The 27,571-nt window shown below is 44.9% G+C and overlaps 1 protein-coding gene across 1 annotated transcript; it reads left to right on the top strand.

The window, feature by feature from the left end:
• On the top strand, positions 1 to 27,224 carry SPACA7 (sperm acrosome associated 7). Its single transcript, XM_007960934.3, has 7 exons — positions 1 to 125; positions 9,545 to 9,601; positions 12,015 to 12,101; positions 13,029 to 13,136; positions 15,018 to 15,113; positions 25,465 to 25,545; positions 27,022 to 27,224. Exons 1-7 carry the CDS (start codon positions 32 to 34, stop codon positions 27,084 to 27,086), a joined length of 588 nt encoding a protein of 195 aa, XP_007959125.2. The 5' UTR covers positions 1 to 31; the 3' UTR covers positions 27,087 to 27,224.
• The last annotated feature ends 347 nt before the right edge of the window (positions 27,225 to 27,571 follow it).

The following is a 27,571-nucleotide window of genomic DNA, read 5'->3' on the forward strand; positions in this document are numbered from 1 at the left end:
AGGACGTCCTTCGCCTTCAGCTGGAGGGAGCATGGCAGTGAACCAGGGAGAAGGGACCCTCTGCTTTGTCCTCCTGCTGTGCTGCTGGCAAGAAACCGAGCTCCGGCCGAGAATTGCGACTCCAGGTAGGGCCGTGCAGGGATGGCTCAGCAGAAAGAGAACTGAACCAGGTGGGCGGCAGCCTCTTCTCCCATGGGTTCCACTTATTCCCAACCTACATGAATTTACCATTTATTCCTTGGGGAATGAATGTAGCTGAAAAGTCTTTCTATCTTTGAAGACCTTTTAAAATCTAGATGCCCATAGGAAAGTTGCATATGTTACTTATTTTAACTTTTTATTACGGAAAATTTCTAACTGGGAAGAATATCATGAACCTTCATGTAATCACCCTCAGGTTCAATTATTGTGCATATTTTGTTTTTTTCTACACACACACACACACACACACACCCCACTCCACATGCACACACTTTTCTTGTTTGGGGAGTATTTTAGCAATGTCCCAGATGTCTTACCACCTCATGTAAAACATTTTCTTGTTAAGAGATGAAAGCATTATCCACCATGTCATAATCACACTAGCACAATTACCAAAAGCCTTTCTTGCAGCTCACACCAGTTAAAAAATATTTGTGATGCTTGTTAAAGATGGGCAGGCAGACTTTATTCAAAGGGGGCTACTACCGTGGTGTGAGCAGGGAGTGGGCTCAACTCCAAATACAGGGAAAGTGGAGAATTGTAGCCAAGGGTCAGGGTGGGTCAGTGGATGAACATTGCTAAGAGGTAGGAGAATTCTTTGCTAAACTGATTTAGCAAAGGCCAGGAGGACTTTCATAAACAAAAATGAAGCATTTATAATTTTTGTCCCACCTGATTACTCTAGAATTTGGATATGATGATTTTCAGGACCATCTAATTATTTGCATAAGTTAAATAAAAATTAATTCTCCTTACAACAGGACACAAAGGTCTGCTATCTTTGAAGACCTTTTAAAATCTAGACGTCCATGAGAGAGTTGCATATGTTACTTATATTAACATTTTATCATGGAAAATTTCTAACTTGGAAGAATATCATGAACCTCCATGTAGTCACCTTCAGGTTCAATTATTGTGCATATTTTGTTTGGCCAAACAGGAGGCCAGGCCTGAAAGGAAGCCAAGATGATAAAATAATCAAAGATGGAGGGTGAGGAATTTGATCAGATATCAAGGGTGAGCAGGCCCAGACTAGGGGATTTCCACTAAAGGACTTCACAGGATTCCTACTAAACATGGGGAAAAGCAGACAAAGACAGAAGCTAGGGTCAAAGCCAAGTCGAAGAGAAGACTCAGCGGAGTCTGGCATGAGGCAAGTCAAGGAGCAAGGCTTTCTCATTCCCTCCTCTTGTTCCAGAAAGGAGAGACATTCCTTTTCCCTTTGAACAAGATAAGTCCATTTTTCATCTAGTGGAGGATAATTGCTGGATGGTACAAGTAGTCAGGAATTTAATGAGGGGAATGTCTATGAAAAAGAGAAGAAAAACAAAGATTGATAGTTGGAAACGCAGTTCCCAAATCCAAAGGGCAGTCTGTTGAGAAGATTTCTGGATGTTGAGCTCAAGGTATCTTCAACCGATGGGGCAAGGATGGATTTCCTAGTTTGCAGGGGGCGTGTCCTTGGTGGCATCATGACCATCAGAGCCACAGTCATGGTTATGCTGGGGGCAGAGCGTGGATGTGTCCAGCTTCAGCCTTTCCAGATGGTTCCACGGAAGGCCTGCATTGTCAGACTTTAGTTCTCAGTAACACCCAGTCAGGAGGGCAGAAGAAAGACTGGAAATGTTAGCCTGGGGACATTGAAGGATTCTAGAAGAATCCAGTCCAGTTTACAGGTAGATAACAAAGTAGAAAGTAAGCTGGAGTTCATCAAAAGGTTAAAAAAAGTAGAATACACGGGCTTATAACTCACAAGAGTGTGCTACCATTTTTCATTAAAACATAAACTATGGCTCTATAGTCACCCCCTTTTTTTGATCCAGGTAACCAAAGTAATGCTATTCTTATCTCAAAACTATATCACATCTTACAAGAGTTGGTCTGGTTATTTACGTGAGTGCAGCAAGAATGGTAATGGACCACACAAATTGAGTTTTCTTCGCTGGAGCTTTGTGCAAGGAATCTCAGATTAGATTTTTTAAACGCTTTTTGAGGCTAGGAAGCCCGGCCAAAAACTCACCATCAGACTTCACGTGTGGTACCTAAAGACTTGGGTGAATTTCTCTCTTCCAAAGGTCTCGAGGCTCCCAAAATTATTGGATCTGCCAGAAAAAGATCTTCTTCACTCACCTGTGGGATGGGGACCCTGTGAGCCAGGTAGCGGGTCAGTTTCTCCAACTCCATCAAATCAACCTCAGTTTTTAAAAACTGTCCGGTCACATTTGATCCTATGTATCAATCTCAAATATGACATTCCAGTCAAAGCCTTGGTAATATGGCCGATGTTTCCAATCATGTCCTGCTTAAAGGAGAATCAATTTATATTAAACTTATGCAAACAATTATATGGTCCTGAAAATCATAATATCCAAATTCTAGAGTGGGACAAAAAATATAAATGCTTCGTTTTTGTTTATGAAAGTGCAATGACCAAATTGTTGTCAGTTATACATAGCCTAAGAGAAACCACAAGCAGAGAGTTCTTTAAATCTGGAAAACAAAACATTAAAACACCAGAAACATTTCAAAGGAAATTCATAAAAATATAACTGTCCCCACATTAAGTCCCACATAATTAATTCTTGTTCTACTTGATCTTGGGTTAGCAGGTTTCCAAATCCGTCCATTTCTCCCTCAGTTCTGGAAAAGTCCGGTCTAATGGCGCAATCTTAGAGGCATCAGAAACCTTACTTCAGAGCACTTGGCAGAGTCTTACCTAAAAATCGCCTTGAAAACAAAGAATTTTTGGATTGTAGCTGATTGCAAAAGCTTTCAAAAAAGCATCAGCGTAAAACAATAATTGTCTTGAAGGACAAAAGACATAAAATGCATAAAATGGCCATGGTTAAAAATCTGATGAGAGTTCATTATGCTGCAATTGACAAGGAAATTTGGTTGTTTCTGTGACATACAACATTACAAGACAATAATGGAAATTATGGCTCATAACTCTATACCAGGACATATCATGGACAGTAAGGACAGTGAAAATTTCTAGGAATTTTATACAATTTCTGAAACACTTATAACATATACACATATAAATGTAATATAAAGAAGGTTAAACAACCCTTCTTATTTGACAATGCTTTTTATGAATTTATGTATCAAATAAAGCAAATTAGTTTAACGTCTCTCTTTTCGCCAGTGAAAGAACAAATCCTGTGAGATTTTCTAGTGGCCCTCTGGGAAACCTCAAAATTAGTTTGAGGCCAAAATTCTTCATGTAGAATTTGACCTGGATGAAGTTGTCAAAAATTACAAAAGATTTGAATATTTGGTTAAATAGGATCATAAGTTACTATGAAATTGTACTTATCCATTTAAGTTAAATGACAATAAAGAATTTTTAAAGAAAATATAGGAAGTGGCATGGTTTTTAAAACAATTTAACTCTTTTAATATTGAGGAGACTCAGTTTTCTTAAGTAATCAAAAACATGATAAAGATAACATGAAACCCAGGAAATATTTGATAAGACACAGAATCTTTGTTTCCTTTTAAGACTACTCAGCAGGTAAGAAAAAAGTGCCTCTTAAAATCTCTTACTAAGAACAGAACAGGTGCCGTGGCTCACGCCTGTAACCCCAGCACTTTGGGAGGCCAACATTGGCGGATAATCTGAGGTCAGTATTTCAAGACCAGTCTGACCAACATGGTGAAACCTCATCTCTACAGAATTAGCCACACGTGGTGGTGCATGCCTCTAATCCCAGCGACTTGGGAGGCTGAGGCAGGAGAATCACTCGGACCCAGGAAGTGGAGGTTGCAGTGAGCCAAAGATTGCATCACTGCACTCCAGCCGAGCCAACAAGAGCAAACTCTCAAAAAAAAAAAAAGACCAATAATTCAAGAAAACTTTGGCCTTTTAGCAGAGAAAGAAAATCAAACTCCAGTACTGCATCCCTCCGCTGTCGATGCTAAAGCTCATCTATAACATCTTATCATAAAATTCATTTACTCTTAGTGTAACTTGACCACATAAGATGTTTCTCGCTCTCTTTTTTCTCAGAGACTCGTCACATCTTTCCATACTCATTTACGCACTTTGTCCTTTTTTTTCTCTTCCTGAAAAAACTACCTTTAAACCACTTTAGGACAAAATTACTCACCTTTTTCTTCAACAAAAACACATTCTTCATATCACATACGCTTTCTTATCAAAAACAGATTCTACTTTCCTTTGTACTTTGCACAGGAAGTTGTTCTTCACCCTCATTATTTCTAGTAGTTTTAATTACACATGTTGATTATGTTGATTTCAATGTTCAACAGAGAAAACTAGGAGTAGACAGTGGGGAATTGTCTGTCACATATAGCATTCTGTAACAAAGTAGCAAATTGTACAACTATACCATCTTACAATTTTTAGAGATATATTTATCTACAGCATAATTTTTCAAGGCAGCAAAAACAACTTTTGTTAACACACTCAAATACATTTAGTCTCTCTGTACCATATAAAATAAAAAGTCAAAAGTATATAAACTTGTGCTTAGTAGTGAGTGTTTCAATAGGTTATCTTTTTAAAAAATTATTCATGAAACTCTTGTTTTACTTAACTGATCATAATGCCAGGGTTATGAGTCACCAAAAAGATGTTTAGAAACTGTTTTTCTAAGGCAAACACAGGCTGGGTGCAGTGGCTCACACCTCTAATCCCAGCACTTTGAGAGGTTAAGGCTGGTGGATCACTTGAGTCCAGGAATTTAAAACCAGCCTGGGAAACATGGTGAAACCCCATCTCTACCAAAAAAAAAAAATGCAGAAATTAGCAGGGCATGGTGGCACGTGCCTTTAGTTCTGGCTACTTGGGAGGCTCAGATGGGAGGATCACCTGAGCCCAGGAGGTCGAGGCTGCAGTGAGCGATGATCACGCCCCTGCACTCCAGCCTGGTTGACAGAATGAGACCCTGTCCCCTCTCCAAAAAAGGCAGACACACTATTGTGTAACTTCCCAAGGGGTTTACCTGCCCCCTGCCCAGGCAGAGCCAATTCATCAAGACAGGGGAATTGCAATAGAGAAAGAGTAATCCACGCAGAGCCGGCTGTGCGGGAGACCAGAGTTTCATTATCACTCAAATCAGTCTCCCCGAGCATTCGGGAAACAGAGTTTTTAAGAACAACTTGGTGGGTGGGGGGAAGCCAGTGAGCCAGGAGTGCTGACTGGTCAGGGATGAAATCATAAGGAGTCAAAGCTGTCTTCTTGTACTGAGTCAGTTCCTGGGCGGGTGCCACAAGATCAGATGAGCCACTTTATCCATCTGTGTGGAGCCATCAAGTGCAGGGTCTGCAAAATCTCTCAAGCACTGATCTTAGGAGCAGTTTAGGGAGGGTCAGAATCTTGTAGCCTCCAGCTGCATGACTCCTAAACTGTAATTTCTAATCTTATGGCTAATGTTAGTCTTACAAAGGCAATCTAGTCCCCAAGCAAGAAGGAGGTTTGCTTTGGGAAAGGGCTGTTACCGTCTTTATTTATACTATAAACTATAAACCTTCTCCCATAGTTAGTTCAGCCTATGCCCAGGAATAAACAAGGACAGCTTGGAGGTTAAAAGCAAGATGGTGCCTGTTAAATCTCTTTCACTGTCTCAGTCATAATTTTACAAAGGTGGTTTCACTACGACACCAAATAAAGCTACCATCATCTCCAGTTATTTCCCTGTTAACTATTTTTAAGTTTATTTGGCTAGTAACCCAAGCAGAATAAAATTATGTCCTCATTATAGCTATAGCTGAAAATTCCAAAGACATACTGTCTTTATTTAACAAACAATCTCAAACTAGCTTAATATCTCAACCATCCTAGTAAAGTAAACTTGAAAAACATTTGGGTTAGTTCTTCTGTTTCTGGGAGTCCTAGGAATATTTAATCAAGCACATCTTTTTTCTCTAAACCATTTTGAATAGAACTCCTTCAAGGAATTTTATAATTACTTTGGCAGTACCATCCAGAGGTAGAAAAATATCACATATATGTAACATAGGTACGTACACATACAGACAGACACAGGAAAACAGTGATTGCACGGCTTCGTTCTTAAATTTTAGCCATGAGTCCGGAAACACAGTAACACAAAACTCACTGGTTTATTTCCACTCTATATTTTTATTTGAATTATGTTTCTGACAAAAACGGGATATGTTGAGGTTACCCACTCAATAAGGGCTAAAGATTTTTCTTTCTTAACCACCCTTTGTGAAGGGGAGTCTCAAGCCTTTCTTTTCCGCTGATATTATTTAATCTTACAGAGGCTGTGACTGGGGCAGCCATCTGGAGTTGTCAAAGCCTTCACTGAGTAGGTAAAATGTCACATCTGCTTCCAGTTGGTCTTTTTCCTTCTCAGCCTCAGATCAGGTAGTTGATCTGGAGATGTCTGGGTCCATAAAGCTCCAGGGACTGTTGGGAGTCAAGGGGCTGAGTGGGAAGAGAAAGGTGTAATGGGGGTGGGGGCAGGAGTGGAGGCCCAGGGGGACACATGCAAGGTGCAAGGGGGCTAAGGGAGATGGGATGGTGTGAGGAGAACTCGGGGGCAGAGACTACGGAGAGGGGAGAACTCTGGGAGCCAGTCTGGGGAGATCTGGGCCATGGCCACTCTGTATGGTCCTTGCAAAGTCATGGCAAAAAGGAGAGGAGCAGAGCCAGCACCACAGTGGGGAGGGTCAGGAGGGTTTTAGAAGGTGTTTCAATAAACGGAAGAGCCATGCCCATGTGCAATTGAGCTCCATGCCTTTTCATGGGTTACATGTTCAAAAAATGGCAGTGGTCGCATGGTAGTGTTAGCATGACCCGAGAGCAGCGTTTTTGGCCCTCTCTGTTAGTCAGTTCTTGCACTGCTATAAAGACATACCTGAGACTGGGTAATTTATGAAGAAAAGAAGTTTAATTAGTTCACTGTTCTGTGAACTGTACAGGCTTCTGCTTCTGGGGAGGCCTCTGGAAACTTACAACCATGGCAGAAGGCAAAGGGGAAGCAGGTGCATCTTCATGGCCAGCAGGAAGAAGAGATAGAGTGGGGAGATGCTACACACTTGTAAACAACCAGATCTCAGGAGAACTCAGTCACTATCATGAGAACAGCAAGGGGGACGTCAGCCCCCGTGATTCAGTCAGCTCCCACCAGGCTCCTCCTCCAACACTGGGAATTACAGTTCAACCTCAGATTTGAGTGGGGACATAAATCCAAACCATATCAGCCTCTGACATCCAAAGGTGAAGCAGAGGACCGGAAACCTTCACTGCGTGTCCTACATGGACTGGCCAGAGCCACTCCATGGTCGGTGGTCTCTCATCAGGAAGGAGTGCTGGGGGCACTGCACTGTTTAAACCACAAAAGGGAGAAGAGTCCAGTCACAGACTTGGATGATTGGCTCAAGAAGACAAAGGAATGGGTCCTTTGTTTCTTGTTTTCCAGAGCTGGCTTCTTCTTACTCCTTAGGAAAGCATTCTGGTCACAATTGTGTAAGGAATGGGTAAGAGGGGAAAAAGGTCAGAGTTTAGTCCTCACATCCTAAGATCTGATTTCCTCATCCAGACAGTTGAAACAGGTGACCAAGGTCTTCCCCAGCTTGAAGACCAAATAAGGGATCATTTCTAAATCACTGTCTCATGGGGAACACTGGGCTTCCTTGGTCTCCGTGGGCCTTAATGACTCAGTGGGCACTTTAGGCGTTTGCCTCAGAAATTGAGTTGACCATGTTATGTGGCTTTCTTGAGACATTGGACCTTGAGGGAGAGAGGAGAGCGGTCAGTGTGGTCCTAGTGATGGAGAAGGGTGCGGTGCTGTTTTCCCCAAATTAACCAGAGTGAAATCTCAGAACTCCACAGGGAACCCTTCCACGGAGGCCAGCGTGTGCGTGATGTAAATATCAAGAACGAGCAGGAGGTTCTCACGACTACATGGCGTGCAGCACCTTAAAACCGTGAGACTGAAGTCAGAGGTGACACAGGAAGACTATGGCAAAGCCACTCCACTTGACAATGCACTTTAAAAACCGCACGGATGTTATAAAACACAAATATTTTACTGCACATGCTTACTGGCTGACTTGCACAATACTTCCATTATAATTATGGGACAGACACAAAATGAAAAGAATATTTTTAACAAAGCACTTGCACGATGCAGCTGTACCCATTCTTAATGATCATTAATGTCTCATCCAAAGAGAACTGTACTTTGTTTGTTTCGTTTACCGAAGGTCAGCATACTGGGAAGCAATTGTCATCACATCTCAGACCTTTTTGCATATTTTCCCGCATTGTTCTGAGCCTGCATGTGCGCAGACGAGTCGATTGGTATGCAGATTGTCTGTCATTAAAGCCATTTGGAAATCAGCTTTGTCATTGGTTTAGTGTTGGAACTTCACATCCTAGAAGACACCACTGGAAAGCTCTGTGCACTCAGAAGGGGAAGGTGTGTGACCCTGCTGAGCCCAACCTCAGGGCTGCAGGAAGAGGCTGACCTTGACCTTGAGCCAAAGCAACATTGCAGGATGCTGAGACGCCACACCTCCAATAAAGAAAAACCGTGAATGGCAGAAGCTGGGAACTATTGGGTGGGAGCTGCCAAGGAGAAAGCAGTGCTCAGAACCACCACCCACTGTCAAGGTCACTCAGCTCCCGTCAGTCAGGCAGCCGAGGCCACAGGTCAGGAGGCCATGGGGCTGTGGACAACCCACATTCCAGACCTCAGAATTTCACCCACATGACTCCACCTCTTACCTGCAAATGGGACCACCCTGAAATTACTTTGTTTTTGAAGGAGGAGAAAGAGGAGTGGCCCGTCTCTCTGAGTCCTGCCCCCCTAAAACAGAGCCACGAAGCCAGGGCTTCATGACAGAACCACAGCATTACACACTGTTTTCCCATTTCCCCAGAACATGTGTCCAAGCTTCCAGGTGCACGCATTGCAGGAGCCTTTCACGAAGGAGGTCAAAGTGGTGCTTTCACAAAAGGAGATGTGCTGTCTTACTCTGCTCACCTCAAAGCCGCTGGGTGAGCCCAGTCATCCTTGGGACCCAGATGTTGTCTTGACCTCTCAAGGGCTTATTCCAGGGACCAGGAGGGCAGGCTCAGCTCAGAGCTCCTGGGCAATTGTCCTCCATCCTCACAGCCACCCCGGAGGTGGCTGTTTCTCCACATTTTCCAGACATGAAACCCAAGTCCCAGAGAACTTTCCTGGGGCCATCTCTCATCGCCCACAGAAGAGCCTGGAACTTGGGCAGGACTCCTTCCTCTAGCGGGGGCTGGTGGGCACCCACAAAACCATATCCATTTAAAGAGAAAAAAATGCAAATTCAATGAACATTGTTAAACTATAGGGCTTTTATTTCCTCCTAGGTTCAACTACTGAAATACCATTCAGTTCAAAACATGAGGATGTGCCTGAATTATTAGGTAAGGAAGTCCCTCCTATCAGCCTCTGGCCTGTATGTGAAGGGGGCTGGATGGTTGTCTGTGGCTGTTTCCCAGATAACCTGGTACAAGTTGCAGACAGTGGAGGGAACTGATTGGTTTGAGGCTAGAATCCCATTCCCGTGGCCCATAGATTTAGTGCTGACATCTAAGAGTCAAACTCTCAAGAAAGTAAGGCAGACAGAATTTTAGACCATTACACCTAAAAAGTGCCTGGGAGCCTTGCTTCTCAAAGTGAGGTCCGAGGACCCGCAGCCTCTGCATCACCTGGGAGCTTGTTAGAAACGCCCAGCGGCAAGCCGGGCCCAGCCCTCCGGCACCAGCGCCACATTCAACCTGATGCCGCTGATTCCTTGCACCTGAGAGGCCCCGTGGCTGAGCCGTGCCCTCCTCCACCGCCTCAGCCCTGCCAGCCCCCTGGGAAGATGGTGGAAACCACGGACCTCCTGGCCTCACCGCGGGGATGCAGACCGTGCTGGTTTGGCTGGGCCTGGTGCCTCTGTGCTTCTCTAGAGCTCTCCAGGTTATGCTAAAATACAGCTGGCTGACAACCGCTGGCCTGGGCCAGGGCCATCCAATAGAAACACAGCACAAGCCGTAGTTATTGTTTTCATTGTCTAGTGGCCACATTAAAAAGACATAGATGAGCCCAAAGCAGGCAGATCACGAGGTTAAGAGATGGAGACCCTCCTGGTCAACATGGGGTAACTGAAGCCAAGGTCAGCCCAGAAGTTCAGACAGTGCCCCAGGAAGGCCCACTACTTGGGCTGGTCAGCTGAGTCCCATCCTCTGCCTACCCCCATTTGCCCTGAGAACCCATCTGCCCTGGGGGTCCATCTGCCCTTGGTGGATGCTGCTGACCTGCTGTGCCTGGTCACGGCTGTAGAATGCTGCCTCCTGGACATGGCTGGCTGGGCAGTGTCTGGTTCAGATGAGTGCCCAGTAAATGCTTGCCATTCAAATGCGTATCCACTCTTCTCCAAGACCCCTATCTCACTGGACACCATGACTATTTAGGAACTGGAGTTCCTAAGATCGGTGCTTCTGTCCAATCACTGGCCCCAGCGGACAGAGCCTGAGTGGTAGCACCCAGTCACTTGGCTGGGATCTTGGGGCACCCAAAGCTAAGAGGGAGGTGGCACCGCCTCTGGTCTGGCAGTTCCACAACATGAGGGCATGTCCCTGAGGTTGTCCTGGCCTCTCCTCTAGCTCATGCCTCATGATCAAGGATGGTGTCCACAGTGCCAGACACCTCATCCACTCCCAGGGCAGGAGGTGGGGGTGCAGGCCTGGACATTGGTTCCCCTTTTATCAGGAGGAGCAAAGTCCTCACAGAGCTGGTAGACTCTTGCCGACCTTACAGGGCTATAGCCCACCCCGCTGCAGGGGCCTCACTGGGGGCACACATTGCCAAAACCCAGCGCTGTGAGCGAGGCAGAGGGAGAGTGCGGCTGCTGGGCGAGACACCGAGAGCCCAGGACGAAGCATTTTTCTCGGGTGTGTTGGTAGCATCTTCATTTCCAGTGGCATTTTCAGCCTCTTGCCCTTTACCCTCGAATTCCGCATGAGCTGGTCCTGGGGTGACCAGATGCCCACTTTGCCTAGGACTGAGGAGCTCCTCGTTAAGGAACTTTCTGTGCTAAACCTGGAGGGCCCGGCAAACCAGGACCCACTGCCCAGCCCAGCACTGCAGCCTGGCCTGGCGACTGTGCTGCAGAGACAGCGGTGACTGTCAGTTGCTGCAACACCTGACCATGGCCCAGGCTTCATGCTGAGCGCCTTCTGCATACACTGCTTTACTGGACCCTCAGAAAAGCCCACAGGCAAATACAAACCCCTGTTTTACAGACAGAAAACCGAAGGTCAGAGCCGTGAGGACGCTTGTCCGAGATCACATTCTGGTGGGAGCAGAGCCCGTGTGTTCTTTCTGGGTCTGTCACACACAAAGCTCAGGGCTCTCATGGTAAAAGCTCCCCAGGAGGACTCATAGGGACGTAAAAGAAGAAAATGAGGCCGCGTTGACTCAGAGATCAGGAGCGACGTTCGCTCACACGCGGAGGGCAGCTTCGGGAGAGCCTCAGGGATGGGACAGAGGGACCCAGGGCAGGAAGGAGACTTAGGACCACATGTGGGCCAAGCGTCCAGCCTTGTACCTTTGGGGGGCAATGTTCAGGGTCCAAAACGTCCCCGTGGTCTCAGTTTTTCTGAAGTTATTGAGGAGGCAGCGGCCTGCCCAGCCAGAGAAGGTTCTTTCCAAAGTCAAGTCCCACATCCCCTGGGGTCCCGGAGTTCCTGTTTCCCATTCACTGTGTGCACAGATGGCCTTAGGGGACAGGAGCACAAGGGCCAGCCCTGCAGGGCCAGCTCTAACGTGCTCTCGTGTGCTTCTCCCAAGATGAAATTCTAGTCCAGGAGATTTTGGATCTGAATAAAACATCATGGACTGAAATGCCAAGCACAGCAACAACATTGTCAACAATACGTAAGGAAAACCGCGAGCACACCCCTTTCTAACCCACTAATCGCACTGATTCCTGGAGCTCTGTGCTATTGAGTACATGACCTACTATTTGAACATTAAGACCAGCTATTTCCGGGGCAAGGGCACATGGAGATGTGAACAATATGGTGTCTAAAACCATTTCTACAGCTTCCCGAGACAGAGGAAGTCAACCCTAGACTGACAGGGATGATTCCCTTTACTCTGGGATCTCTGGAGTGCAGGTTCAGGCACGTTCTCGCCCTTGGGAGCCACTGCAGGAACGCAGGGCACAGGAACATGAGAACCGTGCACTAACCAGCAGTTTCCAGTTCCTCCCACACACGCCCACGCTCTCACTTCACGCTCACCTAAGGCTTCTGAGAGAGCAGGGCAGTTGTCATTACCCCATTTGACAGAAGGTAAAACCAAGGTCTAGCAAATGACTTGCCCAAGGCCACACAGTGAGTCATGAACAAACACAAAGAATGTGCCTTCCCCAAGTGCAGCTTCACATGGCAAAGACATATGCAAGTAAATAAAACAGCACATTTAGAACCAAGACAGAGTACTAAATCCACAGTTGCCAAGGAGAGAACTGGGAATCAGAAATCCCCACGCAGTGCATGAAATGTATTCAGCAGCAGGAAAGTTCAGCACTCTCTTGAAATCTTGCATCCAGATGTAAATTCCAGTTCCTAGGATTGGTTCACCTGCCATCTGCCAAGGTCCACACTGCTGGTTCAAGGGAGTCAGAGGACATCTGACTCTGTTTACACATTCACTTGCCAACGCGCATGTCCAAATAGAGCTTGCAAATCATATTAGCCTCCCATCCCTACATTTTAAAATAAAGCATGGGCCAAAAATGTTTATACCTGTGTAATCAATCAAATTTTTCCCCATTTTTTTCCATGTTCTTCATTGAAGATGCTGGTATTGATGAGAATTATCAAGCTGGTGGTTCTGAGAATTATCATGAATTATTAGAGAATTTACAATTCTCTTCTGGCACTGAGGACAAAGTTTCCAGTGATGGTAAATGCAACCCAGCAATTACCCCTTCCCAAGTCCAGCTGTAACGGGAGAGGTAGAAGGCAGGCAGACACAGGCGGAAACATCTCCTTCATGGAGGATAAACCCTTGGTGGAAGAATGTGCCTGCTTCCCCCGGTTGGGCAGATCTCCCAGTCCCTGTCGGGACTGAGGGACCCCCAGTTTCCCCACCCGCTGCTGTGGGGCCGACCCTGGAAAAACCACAGCCCAGGGAAGCACAGCAGAGAAGTGTCTCATGGGCGGGCAGATGCCAAGACAGGGAGGTAGGTGCTGCCACAATACCTGGCCCCCTCTCCCAAAGCTTCAGCTAAGTTACTTCTCCTTCCCAGGGCAGGTGCAGGAAGAGCCAGAGTGCCCCCAGAGGGTTCCCCCAGAAGTAGGGAAAAGCCTCCCTCCAACAGATGAGTCTGCTGGGAAAAAATCAGTGTGCAAAAGCTAAGAGGATAAGGCCCTTGGACGCCACAGAGGGGCAAAATACCTCCTCTTTACCCTGGAGATTCAAAACCAGAAAAGGCACATGTATATACCCAGGTGTATGAGTCCATTCTCACACTGCTATAACGAACTACCCGAGGCTGAGTAATTTATAAAGAAAAGAGGTTTAATTGGTTCATGGTTCTGCAGGCTGTGCATGAGGCATGGCTGGGAGCCCTCAGGAAACTTACAATCATGGCAGAAGAGCATAGGGGAAGCAAGCACATCTTCACATGGAGACAGGAGAGAGTGAAGGGGGAGGTGCTACACACCTAGAAACAACCAGACCTCGTGAGGACTCACTATCATGAGAACAGCAAGGAGGAACTCTGCCCCCATGATCCAATCATCTCCCACCAGGTCCCTCTCCCGACACTGGGGATTACATTTAGACATGAGATTTGGCTGGGGACACAGGGCCAAACCATATCACCAGGACACACACGTAGGACATCTGTGCTGTTCCCCACATACAGGACCAGGTCACAGCTCCAGTATCTGATGGTGTGCCAGGAGCCAAAGCATTTCTGTAGGAGCCCAGGAATCTGCATCCCAATCCATTACCCCAAACGGTCCTCCCAATAAGACAGACTCTGGAGTTGGGAAGGATTGAACTAGATTTTTTCAGGTCTTAAACAAGATTTTATTTAAAATTAACATGAATCCTTCCAAATTTGTCTGCCTGATGGTCAGTCTGGCAAGTTACTCTTTATGCCATTGTTTCTCCATTTATTAATTGGGATTCTACCTTAAGAAAGAGCTGCCCCTCCTCCCCTGTTTGTTTATGTATTCAGTTGCTTATTACTGTCTACATGGGCTCCTAGGGATTTACTATAGTCTGTGGGTTATAAAACACTAACATCGTTACTGATCGTGAGCCAAGAACTGTGTGCTTGTTAAGTTCAATGGCACAGCGTTGCTTCCGGGCCCTCTCCACAGACAGAGCTAGGAAACACATTCGTGCGAATCATGGATCCGTGCAAATCCTCCTTTCCTGCCCACCCTCCTTTCTTCCTACCCCAGTTCTGCAGCCATTATCTTTTGTATGGTCTTTTCCATTGTTTGCAATATTTTGCCACGTCAAACACAGCAGCAAGCCTGCAGCACAGGTATTTTCATATTCTCGGGAATTATCTCCAGGGTCAGTTCTTAGCATTGACCCTGCTAAGATGTTGGGTCAAAGGACGTGTGGAGGAGTGAATATGCAGTTTTAATAGTCAGATGAGGCCTGGCTCTGTATTCACATATTGAGTTTCCAAAACATATTTTCAAATAAAACTTGAAAATGATATTAGCATTTCAACTTAGCATTTTTAAATAAATGACCAAAATACTTGTAAGTGTGTAATCAAGAACATTTTTCCCGTTTTTTCCATATTTGTCATTAAAGAAGCCAGTGCTAATGCGAATCTCCACGGCGATCCTTCTGAGAATGACAGTGGCCCACAGGTGTCTCCTGGCAGTGAGAAGAGAGTTTCCAGTAAAGGTAAACGTGCCTTGCCCACACTGAGAGCTCTATGGGAGAGATGGAGGCACGAGTGTGTGAGGTGACTCTCTCCCTCCTGCCTCACCACGATGCCTATTATACCATTAGGTTTCCACCAGCATCATGGTGAGAAGGGGTATTTCAGTATTGCTTTTGTTTGCAATTGTCGCATTATGAGTGAGTTTAAACATCTCATATGTTTAAGGGCCATTTCTATATCACTTTTGTAAATGTTGCTTTCATTACAATTTCCCATTTTCCTTTAGGTTTTTGGCTTTTAGCCCCATTTTCTCAAAGCTGTTTATATTTTAAAAACAAACTTTGATATATAGATAGGTAGATGATAGATGATAGATAGATAGATGATAGATGATAGATAGATAGATAGATAGATAGATAGATAGATAGATAGATAGATAGATGATATATAGATAGAAAATTGTTGGGGTTTGTTAATTGACTTTTGACTGTGTTTATAATTTTTCATATAAAAAAATGTCAATTTTTGTGTAGCCAAAATTACCAATCTCTGGCCGCCTTTAGCTTTGACTTTCTGAGTTCGAAAGTCTTTGTCCACACTGAGTCTAAAGAGGAGTTTGCTTTCCTCTGGTATTTATAGGACTTCATCTGCTTCGTTAGCTCTTGGATCCATTTGGAGTTTACCTCTGAGCGTGGTGTGAGGTGTTCTTAATTTTATCTTTTTACGAATGGCTACCCAGTTATTCCTGAACCATTTTTTAAAAGTCCATCTTTGTCTCGTGATTTGCAAAGCCACACATATTATACACGGAGTTTTTCTGTGTGTGACTGTCCTGTCTGGGCCATGCAGCACAGTCCTCTACTAAAGGGCCAGCACCAAAGTGTGTTATTCAGAGTGTATTTTAACCTCCGGGACACATGTCCCTCTTTTAGTTCTTTTAAGCTTTTCTTTTTCCATGTTTCCCTGATTATATTTTTGGTAATATGTCTAATTTCCTTTCCCTGCGTTTGTTTATATTTTTATTGGGATTGCATTACATTTGTAAAGGAATTTAGAAAATAACTGAAACTTCTACAATGTTGAGTGGATCTATCTAAGAATAAGTAATGTCTTTCCATTTGTTCAATGTCATTTCCTATCTTTCAAGAATATTTTTAAGTCTTCCTTGCATAGGTGTTATACTCTCATGATAAGCTTATTCCTAAGTATTCAGTTTACCATCTTGCTATTAGAAGCAAGATTTTGTCTATCATTGTGTACTTTAACTGGTCTTTTATATGAATGCTTTGATTTCTATAGGTTAATTTTGTCCTGCTATCTTACTGAATTATTTTCTTGTTTGAGTTAGCTTTATCACTGATTATTTAGGGTTTTCCAGATATGCCATATTATCATCTGATAAATAGAAATGGTTTTCTTCTTCTCTACCAATTTTTATGCATCTCATTGATGTCTCTTGGCTAATTGCATTGACTGATATATCCAGGATAATGTTTAATAGTAGTGGAGTGAGTGGGCATTCTTACCTTGTTCACGGCCTTGATAGAAATGCCTATAGTGTTTATCCAGTAAGTTTCATACCTTCGGATAATTTCTTGTTGCACATTAGCACCCTTTTCTTTCAGATTGAAGACTTCTTTTCAGTCTTTCTTGTAAGACAGTTCTGGTGGGTATGAATTTTCTCTGCTTTTGTTTGTCTGGGAAAATATTTTTTTTTTAGGTTTGAAGGATAGCTTTGCTGAGTAGAGCATTCTTGGTTGGAAGAGTTTTTTGTTTTTTGTTTTTTGTTTCCTTTAGCACTTTAAATATGTCATCCAACTCCCTCCCGGCCTATAAAGTTTCCACTGAGAAGTCTGCTGCCAGATGTATCAGAGCCTTTTTATATGTTATTTGATTATTTTATCTTGCTTCTTTTATAATCCTTTCTTTGTCCTTTACATTTGAGAGCTTGATTATTTGATAAATTGGGGTAGTTTTACTTGGGTTGGATATTCCTGGTGATCTTTGATCTTCTTGTACCTTAGTATTCTTATCTTTCTCTAGGTTTGAAAAGGTTTCTGTAATTACTTCTTCAAATAAACCTTCTACTCCTATCTTTTTCTCTACTCCTTCTTTAAGGCCACGACTCCTTAGATTTGCCCTTTCTTGATTTCATAAGTGTTCTGCGTTCTTTTTTATTTTCCCCTCTGACTGTATATTTTTAAATGGCCTAAGTATTAGTCCCTTTTGTGTTGCCATAAAGGGACACCTGAGGCTGGTATCCTGAGGCAGTTCTCCTGCCTCAGCCTCCCAAGTATATGGGATTACAGGCACATGCCACCATGCCCGGATAATTTTTGTATTTTTAGTGGAAATGGGGTTTCAACATGTTGGCCAGGCTGGTCTCAAACTCCTGACATCAAGTGATCTGCCCATCTTGGCTTCCCAAATTTATAAATAAAAGAGGTTTATTTGGCTCACAGTTATGCAGGCTGTACAGGAAGCATGGTGCCAGCATCTGCCTCTGGTGGACTTTTCCTCATGGCAGAAGGCAAGGGGAGCCAGTGTGTTGTGTGATCAGAGATGGAGCAAGAAGGAGTGATGGGAGGAGTTCCATGCTCTTGAACAACCAGCTCTGGTGTGAACTAAAAGAGCAAGAACTCATTACTGAGGGGAAGGCACCAAGCTGTTTATGAGGGATCCACCTTCATGACCCAAACACCTCCCAGTAGGCCCCACGTCCAACACTGGGGATCACATTTCAACATGAGATTGGGAGGGGACAAACATTCAAACTACATCAGCCTGTCTTCAAGCCCAATTCTTCTGCCAGATCAATTCTGCTATTGAGACACTCTGACAAATTTTTCAGTTTTTAATTATGTTTTTCAGCCCCAGGATTTCTGTGTGTTTATTATTATGTTGTTATTGTTATTATTTCAATCTTTTGTTAAATTAATCTGATAAATTTCTGAATGGCTTTTCTGCATCTTTTTTTTTTTTTTTTTTTTTTTTTTTTTTGAGATGTGGTCTCATTCTGTCACTCAGGCTGTAGTGCAATGGCATGATCTTGGCTCACTGCAACCTCTGCCTCCTAGATTCAAGCAGTTCTCCTGCCTCAGCCTCCCAAGTATATGGGATTACAGGCAAATGCCACCATGCCCAGATAATTTTTGTATTTTTAGTGGAAATGGGGTTTCATCATGTTGGCCAGGCTGGTCTTGAACTCCTGACGTCAAGTGATCTGCCCATCTTGGCTTCCCAAAGTGCTGGGATTACAGGTGTGAGCCACCACGCCCAACCTTTTCTGTGTCTTATTGAAGTTTTCCTCAAAATAGCTATATTTTTGTAGAATTCTCGGTCTTAAAGTCACACATCTTCATATCTCTGGGGTTGGCTAATGGTGCCTTGTTTCATCCATTTGACAGAGTCGTATTTTTCTGAATGTTCTTAATGCTTCTGAATGTTCACTGGTGCCTGGGCATTGAAAAGTTAGATATTTATTCCAGTCATCACATGGGCTTTGTTTGTACCCATCCTTCAGAGGACCTTTCATTGATTCAAAGGATACTGACTGACTGTTGAGTTCCTTAAGCCTGTGGTCACTGCAGCCATTTTTGCACTACAGAGCATCCTAAGTCCAGTTACACTGCAAGTCTCTTGCAACCTTCTAGATACCCAGCTCTGATGCAGTTGGGGAAAATCAGGGAGAATTCTCTGGGCTCTCAAAGTCCCTCACTCACTTCCCTCCATTTCCCCATAGAGACGGAGTCTCTCTCCACACTGAGCTGGCTGGAGTTGAAAGAGGAGTGATACAGGCACTCTCATGGCCGCCACAGCTGGCATTATACTGGGTCTCACCCAAAGTCCCACAGCTGCCCAGACAAGCACAGTACCAGAGCTCATCCAAGGCCTGCAGCTGCTACTGCCTTACTGCCATTGATGTTTATTCGAGGCTCCAGGTCACTTTAGTCAGCCAGTGGTGAAGCCAGTCAGGACTCAGGACCATCATACCAGAGTGGCATTATGGTCTGCCAGCCTTGGGTCGGCCTAGAAATATTGTCTGGCAGAATAGCCTGGAATCAGGATCTTTGGGGTTCTTCCCAGTGTGGTTTTGCTGTGGCAGGGTTTGTGCTAGGTTCCAGTGCAAAGGCGCCTGTACTCTTTTCTCTCCTTCTCCCGAGAAGGAGTCTCTCTCTAAGGTACGGTGCCTGGAGTTGAGAGAGTTGTGATGTGGGCACTCCTATGGCCCCTGCATCTGGTGTTAAATTGGGTTGCATCCCAAGCCTTCTGCCTCCCAGACCAGTGCAGCACCACAGGGTTCACCCAAGGACTGTGGTCACTATAGCCCTGCTGGCACTGAAATTTATTTGGGACCTATGGCCACTTTAGCTAGCCAGTGGCGAAGCAGGGCAGGACTCAGGTTCATCCTGCAGGGCAGTGATTCTCCTCTGGCCTGGGGTGGGTCTAAATGGTCCCTCTGTGGGCACTGGCCTGGAATCAAGGACCACAGAATTCTGCCAGGTGCTGTGTTCCACTGGGGTGAGGCCAGCATTGAGCTACAATGCAAGGTCCCACACTCACTCCCTCCCTCCCTGAAGCACACAGATTCTCTCTCTGCACTGTGCTGCTTGGTATTGGGGCAGGGTGGTGTAGGCAATACTGCCCTGTCCTTCTTACCTTCTCCAATGTGTCTTTTCTTGTTATTATGCTAAAACTAGGTACTCGGATCGCTCATCTGATTTTTCAGTTCTTATGAAGGTGCTTTCTTGCATGCATAGTTGTTCAATTTTATGTTCCTACAGGGGTCAGTCGCTGGAGGGTAATATTTAGCTATCTTGCTCCACTTTCTAGATTGTCAGTTGTTGTTGTTGTTGTTGTTACAGACTGTCACTGTCACCTGGGCTGCAGTGCAGTGGCATGATCTCGGCTCACTGCAACCTATACCTCCTGGGTTCAGGAGATTCCCCTGCCTCAGCCTCCCAAGTAGCTGGGATTATAGGCACCTGCCACCATGCCTGGCTAATTTTTGTGTTTTTAGTAGAGACTGGGTTTCACCATGTTGGCCGGGCTGGTCTTGAACTCTTGACATCAAGGGATCCACCTGCCTTGGCCTCTCAGAGTGCTGGGATTACAGGCGTGAGCCACCATGCCCAGCCCCTGGTTTATCAGTTTTTAATGGTGTACTTGAACTATTAATCATTGCCTAATTGATTCAATTAGGCATCAACATCAATGAGTTTCTATTTTCCTCTTCATCTCCCTTATCACCTCCCATAGTTTAGTTTTATCACTTCTATTTTGTCAATACATATAGCATTTGCATATTAGTTTTCCAGTCTCACCTATGTTTCAATCATTTACATATATGATTATAAGTTGTGTGTGTGTTTGTGTGTGTGTGTATCCACCTTCACCATCACTGTTCTCATTGAGGTTGTTCAGGTAACTTTTGGTTTGATGAAGTTCATCCTGTAGCAGATTACTGAAGAATGTGCTATGGACAAATCTTTAGACTCTTGTATGTTTAAATTGATGTTTGACAGACACTTAGATGGATATAAAATCCTTGGTTTACACTTTGTTTTTTCATTGAGTTGATAGAGAATGCTGCTGCATTGTTGCCTTGCTTTTTTGGTTGTTTTATCTTCGAAATCTAATGTTTTTACTAGGATACATCTTGGTATTAATTTTCCCAGATACAAAATGGATCCTTTCAAAATTAGACTCACCTATTATTTTTCTATAAAGTTATCTTAATTATAACTTTAAATATTAGTTCTATACCATAGTTAATGCTGCTGTTTTCTTCAATTACACCAATTATACAGATGCTATTTCTTCTTTGCCTCTATTATACTTTTGCTATTATTTCCTCATTCATGTTTTACTTATCTCTTTATTTCATTACATTTTCTTGTTTTTCTGCCTTACTTTTCTACCTTTTATTCAGTTTTCATTTAAGTTATATCAGTATAGAAAAATACTGATTCTTAGTGAATATTTTGATTGCTTTGGTACAAGAAAAATAAGTGTATCCTCTGATTTTTTTGGTTTTTTATAATCTTACTGGACCATACATGTTCCCCTTTTGCTACTTTTGTCTTTTGTCCTTCAATTTCTAAAGGGAGCCTACTCCTTTTTTTTCCTTTTCTTTTTCTTTTTTTTTGGGGGGGGGGGGGGTCTTTTTCTCTTTCTCAGGTGTTATGCATTTTGAAGACTGATACATAAAATTCACATGTGCTTTTTATGTTCCTTCTCTGTAGACCTTTCTCTGATCTACCAGGACCCATATTTAGTATTTTCAGTCTTACAGTGGACTTGCTTATTCTGACAGAGTTTTCAGATCAATGTTAGGCTTTTTCTAACTCACTTTTCTCACTGTTTTATCTCAACCTGCCATTGCTCATCAACAAACATTGCATGGAGTGGATGTAGGGCAGGAGCAAAGATTCTTCACTATAACTTTGAAAGTTTTATTTTTTATTTTTTACTTACTGTTATTTTGATACTTGAGTATCTTATAGTTAGGTTATGCCTGAATGTCTAGTTTTGTGTAATCTTATTTTTCTTTCCTGTTTTTCTGTGTCATTTTTTGAGGAAATATTGGGAGACACAGGCCTAGGCAGCTGCCATAGTCTTCAGTCACATGGAAATCAAATCAAAGGACTTAGAAGATTCAATTTACTTATTTGTGTTTGCCAATGTTGAAAACTATATAAGTTGAAAATCTTTACAAATTCTAGATAAAACATAATAAACATTTTTAAATGTCTATTATGATCTGACAGCAAAGTAAAGGAAATCTTCAGGGCTAGAAAACCAAGAGAGAATTAAAATCCAGAGCAGTAAGTTACAGATCTAATTGCAGAACAATCCTCAACTGTGATTTTCCTTTATGAAATATAGAAATTTGGCTGTTAGAGTTTATTTGCAGAAGATGAGGCCTAGGGAAGAAAAGTGTTGCAAATTAAATCCCTGAATAATGCTATGACTGCTAACAAGACTACACCCTCAGTAAAAGGATAGTGTAGATAAAAAACCATCTACCAGCACAGGGAGATGGAAATCCGTCTGTGTCAGCCTGCACCACATGGGGACTTCAAGTTCTGTGTATTCTGGAATAGCTCATCTGTGAAACCAGCATGACAGGAAGTCTCATGTGGTTACACCCCGGGTCAGAGGGCACTTGGTGGAAGCAAATACACACTTGATGTAAAGAACGATTCCCTTAACTTGGGCTTCACAGGATTTTCACAGACAACAGCTCTGCCAAAGGTGAGCTTATAATTCAAAACACTAACTGATGGGAAGCAATACGCCATGGATAATAAGCAGCAGGCAAAATAACAGCATTACTAGACTTCAAGAACTTCCGATAATTGAACACTCTGATACAGCATTCGACATAAGTATGTTTCAGGTTCTCTACCTCCACTTAGAATGCTGTAAAAAAAAAAAAAAAAAAAAAAAAAAAAAACTGTTACTGTCTAGCCAGAGGCAGTGGTGGGTGCCTGTAATTCCAGCTGCTTGGGAGGCTGAGGCAGGAGAATTACTTGAACCCAGGAGGCGGAGGTTGCAGTAAGCTGAGATCATGCCACTGCACTCCAGCCTGGGTGACAAGAGCAAGACTCTGTTTCAAAAAAAAAAAACAAAAATGCTACTCTCACCCTAATAATAAAAAGTGGGATCATCAACCAAGGCTTTCCTTGAGCCCATAAGAACATTCTAGTAGCAGGGTAGTTAACTAGGCAGAATTCAAAAGAGAGGCAAGGCTACCCAAACAGAGCTGGAACACATGAGCTTTCTCATTTTTGGTCAAGCAGGAGAAAAACAGGTCACCACCATACAAGTGGGTAAGAAGTAACCACTGAATTTTTTCATAGCCAAGTGTGGGATATCACATGCATTTGAAAAATCCAAAGGCCCCAGGCACAAGGGAGCTTGTACTCACAAGCTCTTCTCCATAGGTCTCTGTAAGATGTTCTTTCTCTGTGTGTGTGTGTTTGTGTGTGTGTATCTCTCACTCTGTCCTTTGAACTCTAGCTACTTTGACCTCTCCAAACCCCTCAGCATATTGAGATCACTGGGCTCTGCCTAAGTTCTCACTCCTAATGCTGCCCTGGAAACTCCCCAGACAATGCCTGAAGCAATCCTAGGGCTGCACTCAGCTGCTTTCCATCTCTCAATAGATCACTGGCCTTTGCTGCTTATTCTCTGATACATGGGAAATCACTGTTTCATATATTTTTTCTTGTTTTTTAATTAAATTGGGAGTATAAGTCTCATCCTTGTTACTCCATCCTTTCCAGGCTCCATTGAGAATCCTGGAACTCTGAAAAGCTCTGTGTTTCAACTCTGGAAGGAAAAGCGAGGACTGGGGTGATGGCCTCTGGGTTCTCCCAGCTCGGCCGCATACAACCTCAGTGATCTTAGGAAGGTGCTTTGCCTCACTGGGGCCTCATCTACACATGAAGACTAAGTATTACCCACGGGCTTCACCAGGTGCCCTACGGTCGAATGAAACCACACATACATAGGGCACGGGGAAATGTTAGCATCATATACGCTTCCCTGGGACTCCCAAGGGCTAGAGAGTACACTCTACAAATAAGCAAATTTAAGATAAACTGTTTTGTATTAAATGATGAATTACATACGTTTCCACAAATAGCTAACCTGAATTATCTGCCAAAATTTTCTAAGGACTCTTCTCTTAAAAAGCACTGTGCGAATTCATTTTGAGTGTGAAATTGGCAGCAATCTCTCCTGTGTAGGTTACCCCTGGAAAGATACACAGGAAAGTGGGTCACAGTTGTAGCCTCCAGGAGGAAACTGGTAGTGAGGGCCAACCACCGGAAACAGCCTGATGTTTCACTGAACGTCTTTTCTAAACCTTAAAAATTGTTCCATGGGCTTGTATCCTTATTAAATATATAAACTGAGCACCTAATATTAATTTAGATAAATGTTTTTAAAGCTGGAAGCAGCCTTTAGGGATGCCTGCAGCCTTTAATGAATGTTTGCAGATCCACGTTCCTCTTAATGTAAAATGGATTAAGAGGAAAATAGATCTGTAACTACCCTCCCTTCTTTGTTGCCAGAAAACCCAACTTCCCCATGTAATCCGTGACTTCTGGGAGTAGGAAAAGCTTTGTGGTTCATAATATCATTCCTGACATACTGACTGTGCCTAAACTTCAGTTTAAGACTTTAGGACCTGGTAAATCTAAGTATCCCATGGGACATATATAAATTCAGGTAATAATCATTCATTTCCTGTAACATTAATGTCAACAAGAGACATTTACTCTGCAATCCCTGCTGAGCCTGCTAGGTGCTCAGCAGGGATACATAAGGGGTTCTTGTTTCCAAGAAAGGAGACTGAGGGGCCAGGCCCGTCAACAGTAGTCATTATTCATGCGTTCACAAAATGCAGATGACCAAACAGTATTTTTAAGGGTTCCAGGTTGCACCTGCACAGAGTTTTGGGAGAACTAAAGAGAGATGGGTCCTCCTGGTGTACTTTGAGAGTAAGAAGAGTAAATAAAGGAAGGGGATTAGGGTTCTCTGCAGGGTGCCCCCTACTAGGAAAGGGCACCTCCCAGGCTGGGGGCTGCTTCAAAGGGAGCCCCCACCCACCAGCTGCAGCGACCAGGGCCGGTTTGGGGGGGCTTGGAGCTGCTCCTGGACCGATGCCACCCCACGCTGCCTGCATCTCTCCCTGAGCAGCGGGCACCACACAGCACAGTTACTGGTAGAAAGGGCTGGACAGGAGCTCCCTGAGCAGCGGGGGCCACACAGCACAGTTACTGGTAGAAAGGGCTGGACAGGAGCTCCCTGAGCAGCGGGCACCACACAGCACAGTTACTGGTAGAAAGGGCTGGACAGGAGCTCCCTGAGCAGCGGGCACCACACAGCACAGTTACTGGTAGAAAGGGCTGGACAGGAAGAGACGCGGGGAAAATTCAGTGTCTGTAAAACCTGTGTCCGGGTCCAAGGACTGTGGCTCAAGTGACCACGAGTGTCAGATCCACAGAAGGGAGCCCTGCTCACCACCGGCGGTGGGGAGTCCTTAGGACACAGTGGACAGGATACTTCTATGCTAGCGTCTCCTAAGAGTGTAAAGAGAAAACACAGAGAAAGCACAAAGATGTAGGACTCCACTCATTGCTTGGGCACCAAGCCACACTTTCTGGGGCTTGTTGGAGGAAAGGTTTTGATGGCCTCGCCTGAGGCTGTGTCCCGAGAAGCCGCAGCACCTCACCTCGCTTGCTCTGTGCGTGGGTGCTTTGCTCAGTGCGTACGGCTCCCTGAAGTTAAAAGAAAACGTGGAATCACGCCTTAATTATTTACAAAGCATGATCATTGTACTTACTGTTTTCCCCACAGAAAAGACGAATTCAAAGAACACTGAGTATGAAAATCTATCCTTTCTGGACAAAATCCTTCAAAATATTGGAAGATCTTCAGGTAGATTGGAAATAATAGATAAATGTCTTCTTATTTGGGGATTTTTTTTCCTGCTCAAGGGACAGGTGTGTCACCGGGCAGCTCCAGGGAGAGCAGGTGAGCCCAGCCCCCAGGTGGACCCACCTGAGCTCCACAGGAGCCCCTGTCCAGCCGTTGATGGGTGGACACCTGACCGGACAAGTCCAATTCAAGGAGTCAAGGCCCTTGTCAGTGAGGGAGTGCTCTCCCTTTTCAGCTGAACGGAGCAAGGGACCAGTCCCCCTTTTCCCAAGAATAATCAGGACTCACAAGACTGCCGCCACCCACCCACACAAGGGTCCCAACCACGTGGTGGCAGGAGCCTGCTCCTTTGTGACAGGCCCAGGAAGGGCCCCCACACCCCGGTCAGGAAGCCCCCTACCCTCTCATGGGGTGAGGACCCCCAGTCCAGCCCTGCTCCACTCCCTGTTCATACAGCTCCACCACTGCCCTCCTGCTAAGGGTTGGCCATGCAGATCCTGTGGCTTCTGCCCCTGGCCCCAGGCTTCTCCTTGGAGCTTTCTAGAACACCTGGGAGCCAGCCCTGGGTGAGGCTGACAGCCCTCCTGTCCTCCTGGCATCCCTGATTCACATGGCGGCCCAGCGTGCCCAGACCCTCCCCCCATACCCTGCAGTATATGCCCATCCACGCAGCCTGCGACCTTCCATCTGGAGCGCCTTCCAACTTTGCCAGGCCAGTGTCAGTCCCAGTCAGACCACAAAACCCCAGGCCACAAGGTCGGCACATGCCCCCAGCAGCAGGGACCAGGCCAGTACACACGGTGTGGAAAGGGCAGTGAGCGGTTGTTCAAGCTACGGCCAATTTCCCAGACCGTGCCACTGTCCAGGACAACCTCTGCTGCTTCCGATACAATTTCATGATTGACCTTGTCAAGGCTCCAGTTCCCTGGGACCTGACTGTTCTGCAGGGAAAACCACAAATTCTCCTATAACTCAGACAGCAAAAGATGGGGCCTCTCCACTGATGAAGCTCCTGTCCGTCACCAGCACCTCTAGGTGCGGCTGTCGGCAACAGAAGCCCCAGAGGTGACAGTGGGGACTTCTAGAGCCCTGGCAGTGTTGGACAGTGAAGAACCAGGAGTCCCCAACCTCCTGGTACTGACATCCCAGGAATGAGATCCACAGCCGGCCACTGTGAGGGGAGGAGGAGGAGGACTGGCCCAGCCCTGCCAAGCTTGGAGTTGTCGATGGGTTTTGAGGGAGAATGCAGGGGAAATTACTCTGGACAGGGTGGCCCTGCGGGGAGAGCCAAAGGCAGCCTGACGCAGCCAGCACCCCCTCCGTCCTCCTGCCTTGGATACATCTGCGGGGCTCTCCCCTCCCTCCATAACTGAGGGCTTGGTTCCTCCTGTCCCCTGGTGTCCCTTGATCCTGCCAGTGTCCACATCTCCCTCACACCACACACTGCCAGGCTCAAAATCTCCTCTTTCTACACAGGAAACATTTTCCATAACGAGCAGCAGAGGACCAGCGCTCAGAGGAGGAGCCGAGACAGTCAGTGAGGCCACAGCCCCAGAGCCCCTGCACAGGAGACGAGCCTGCTAGAACCCCCACGCACCAGCCTCTGGAACAGGGCACTTGTGTGCACATGCCCACATTCTCTGAACCATTCCACATAAAGGAAAATTGTTTATTCACACAATCCCAATTGGAGTTGGTTTATTTCAGTGTTAAACCACAGGGTGCGTGGGATTTGGGTTTAAAAAAAAAAAAGAAAAAGAAAACAAGAAACAAAAAACATATTGAGCCTGGAAATAACAGCATCAGAATATTCTGTCTACAAATAACATAATCTCAGAGCACATAAAGAATTCGTCCACGAGGAACAGAGACTACGAAGGCCTGAGAATCTCTTCCCTGCTGCCATGCCTTGCAAAACACACACGCACACATATAACACATGCATACACAACACACATGCACATATAACACGTACACACATACAACATGCACACACGGACATACATGTGTATGCATACAACAAACA

Source organism: Chlorocebus sabaeus, chromosome 3 (assembly GCF_047675955.1).
Source record: "Chlorocebus sabaeus isolate Y175 chromosome 3, mChlSab1.0.hap1, whole genome shotgun sequence".
NCBI lineage: Eukaryota > Metazoa > Chordata > Mammalia > Primates > Cercopithecidae > Chlorocebus > Chlorocebus sabaeus.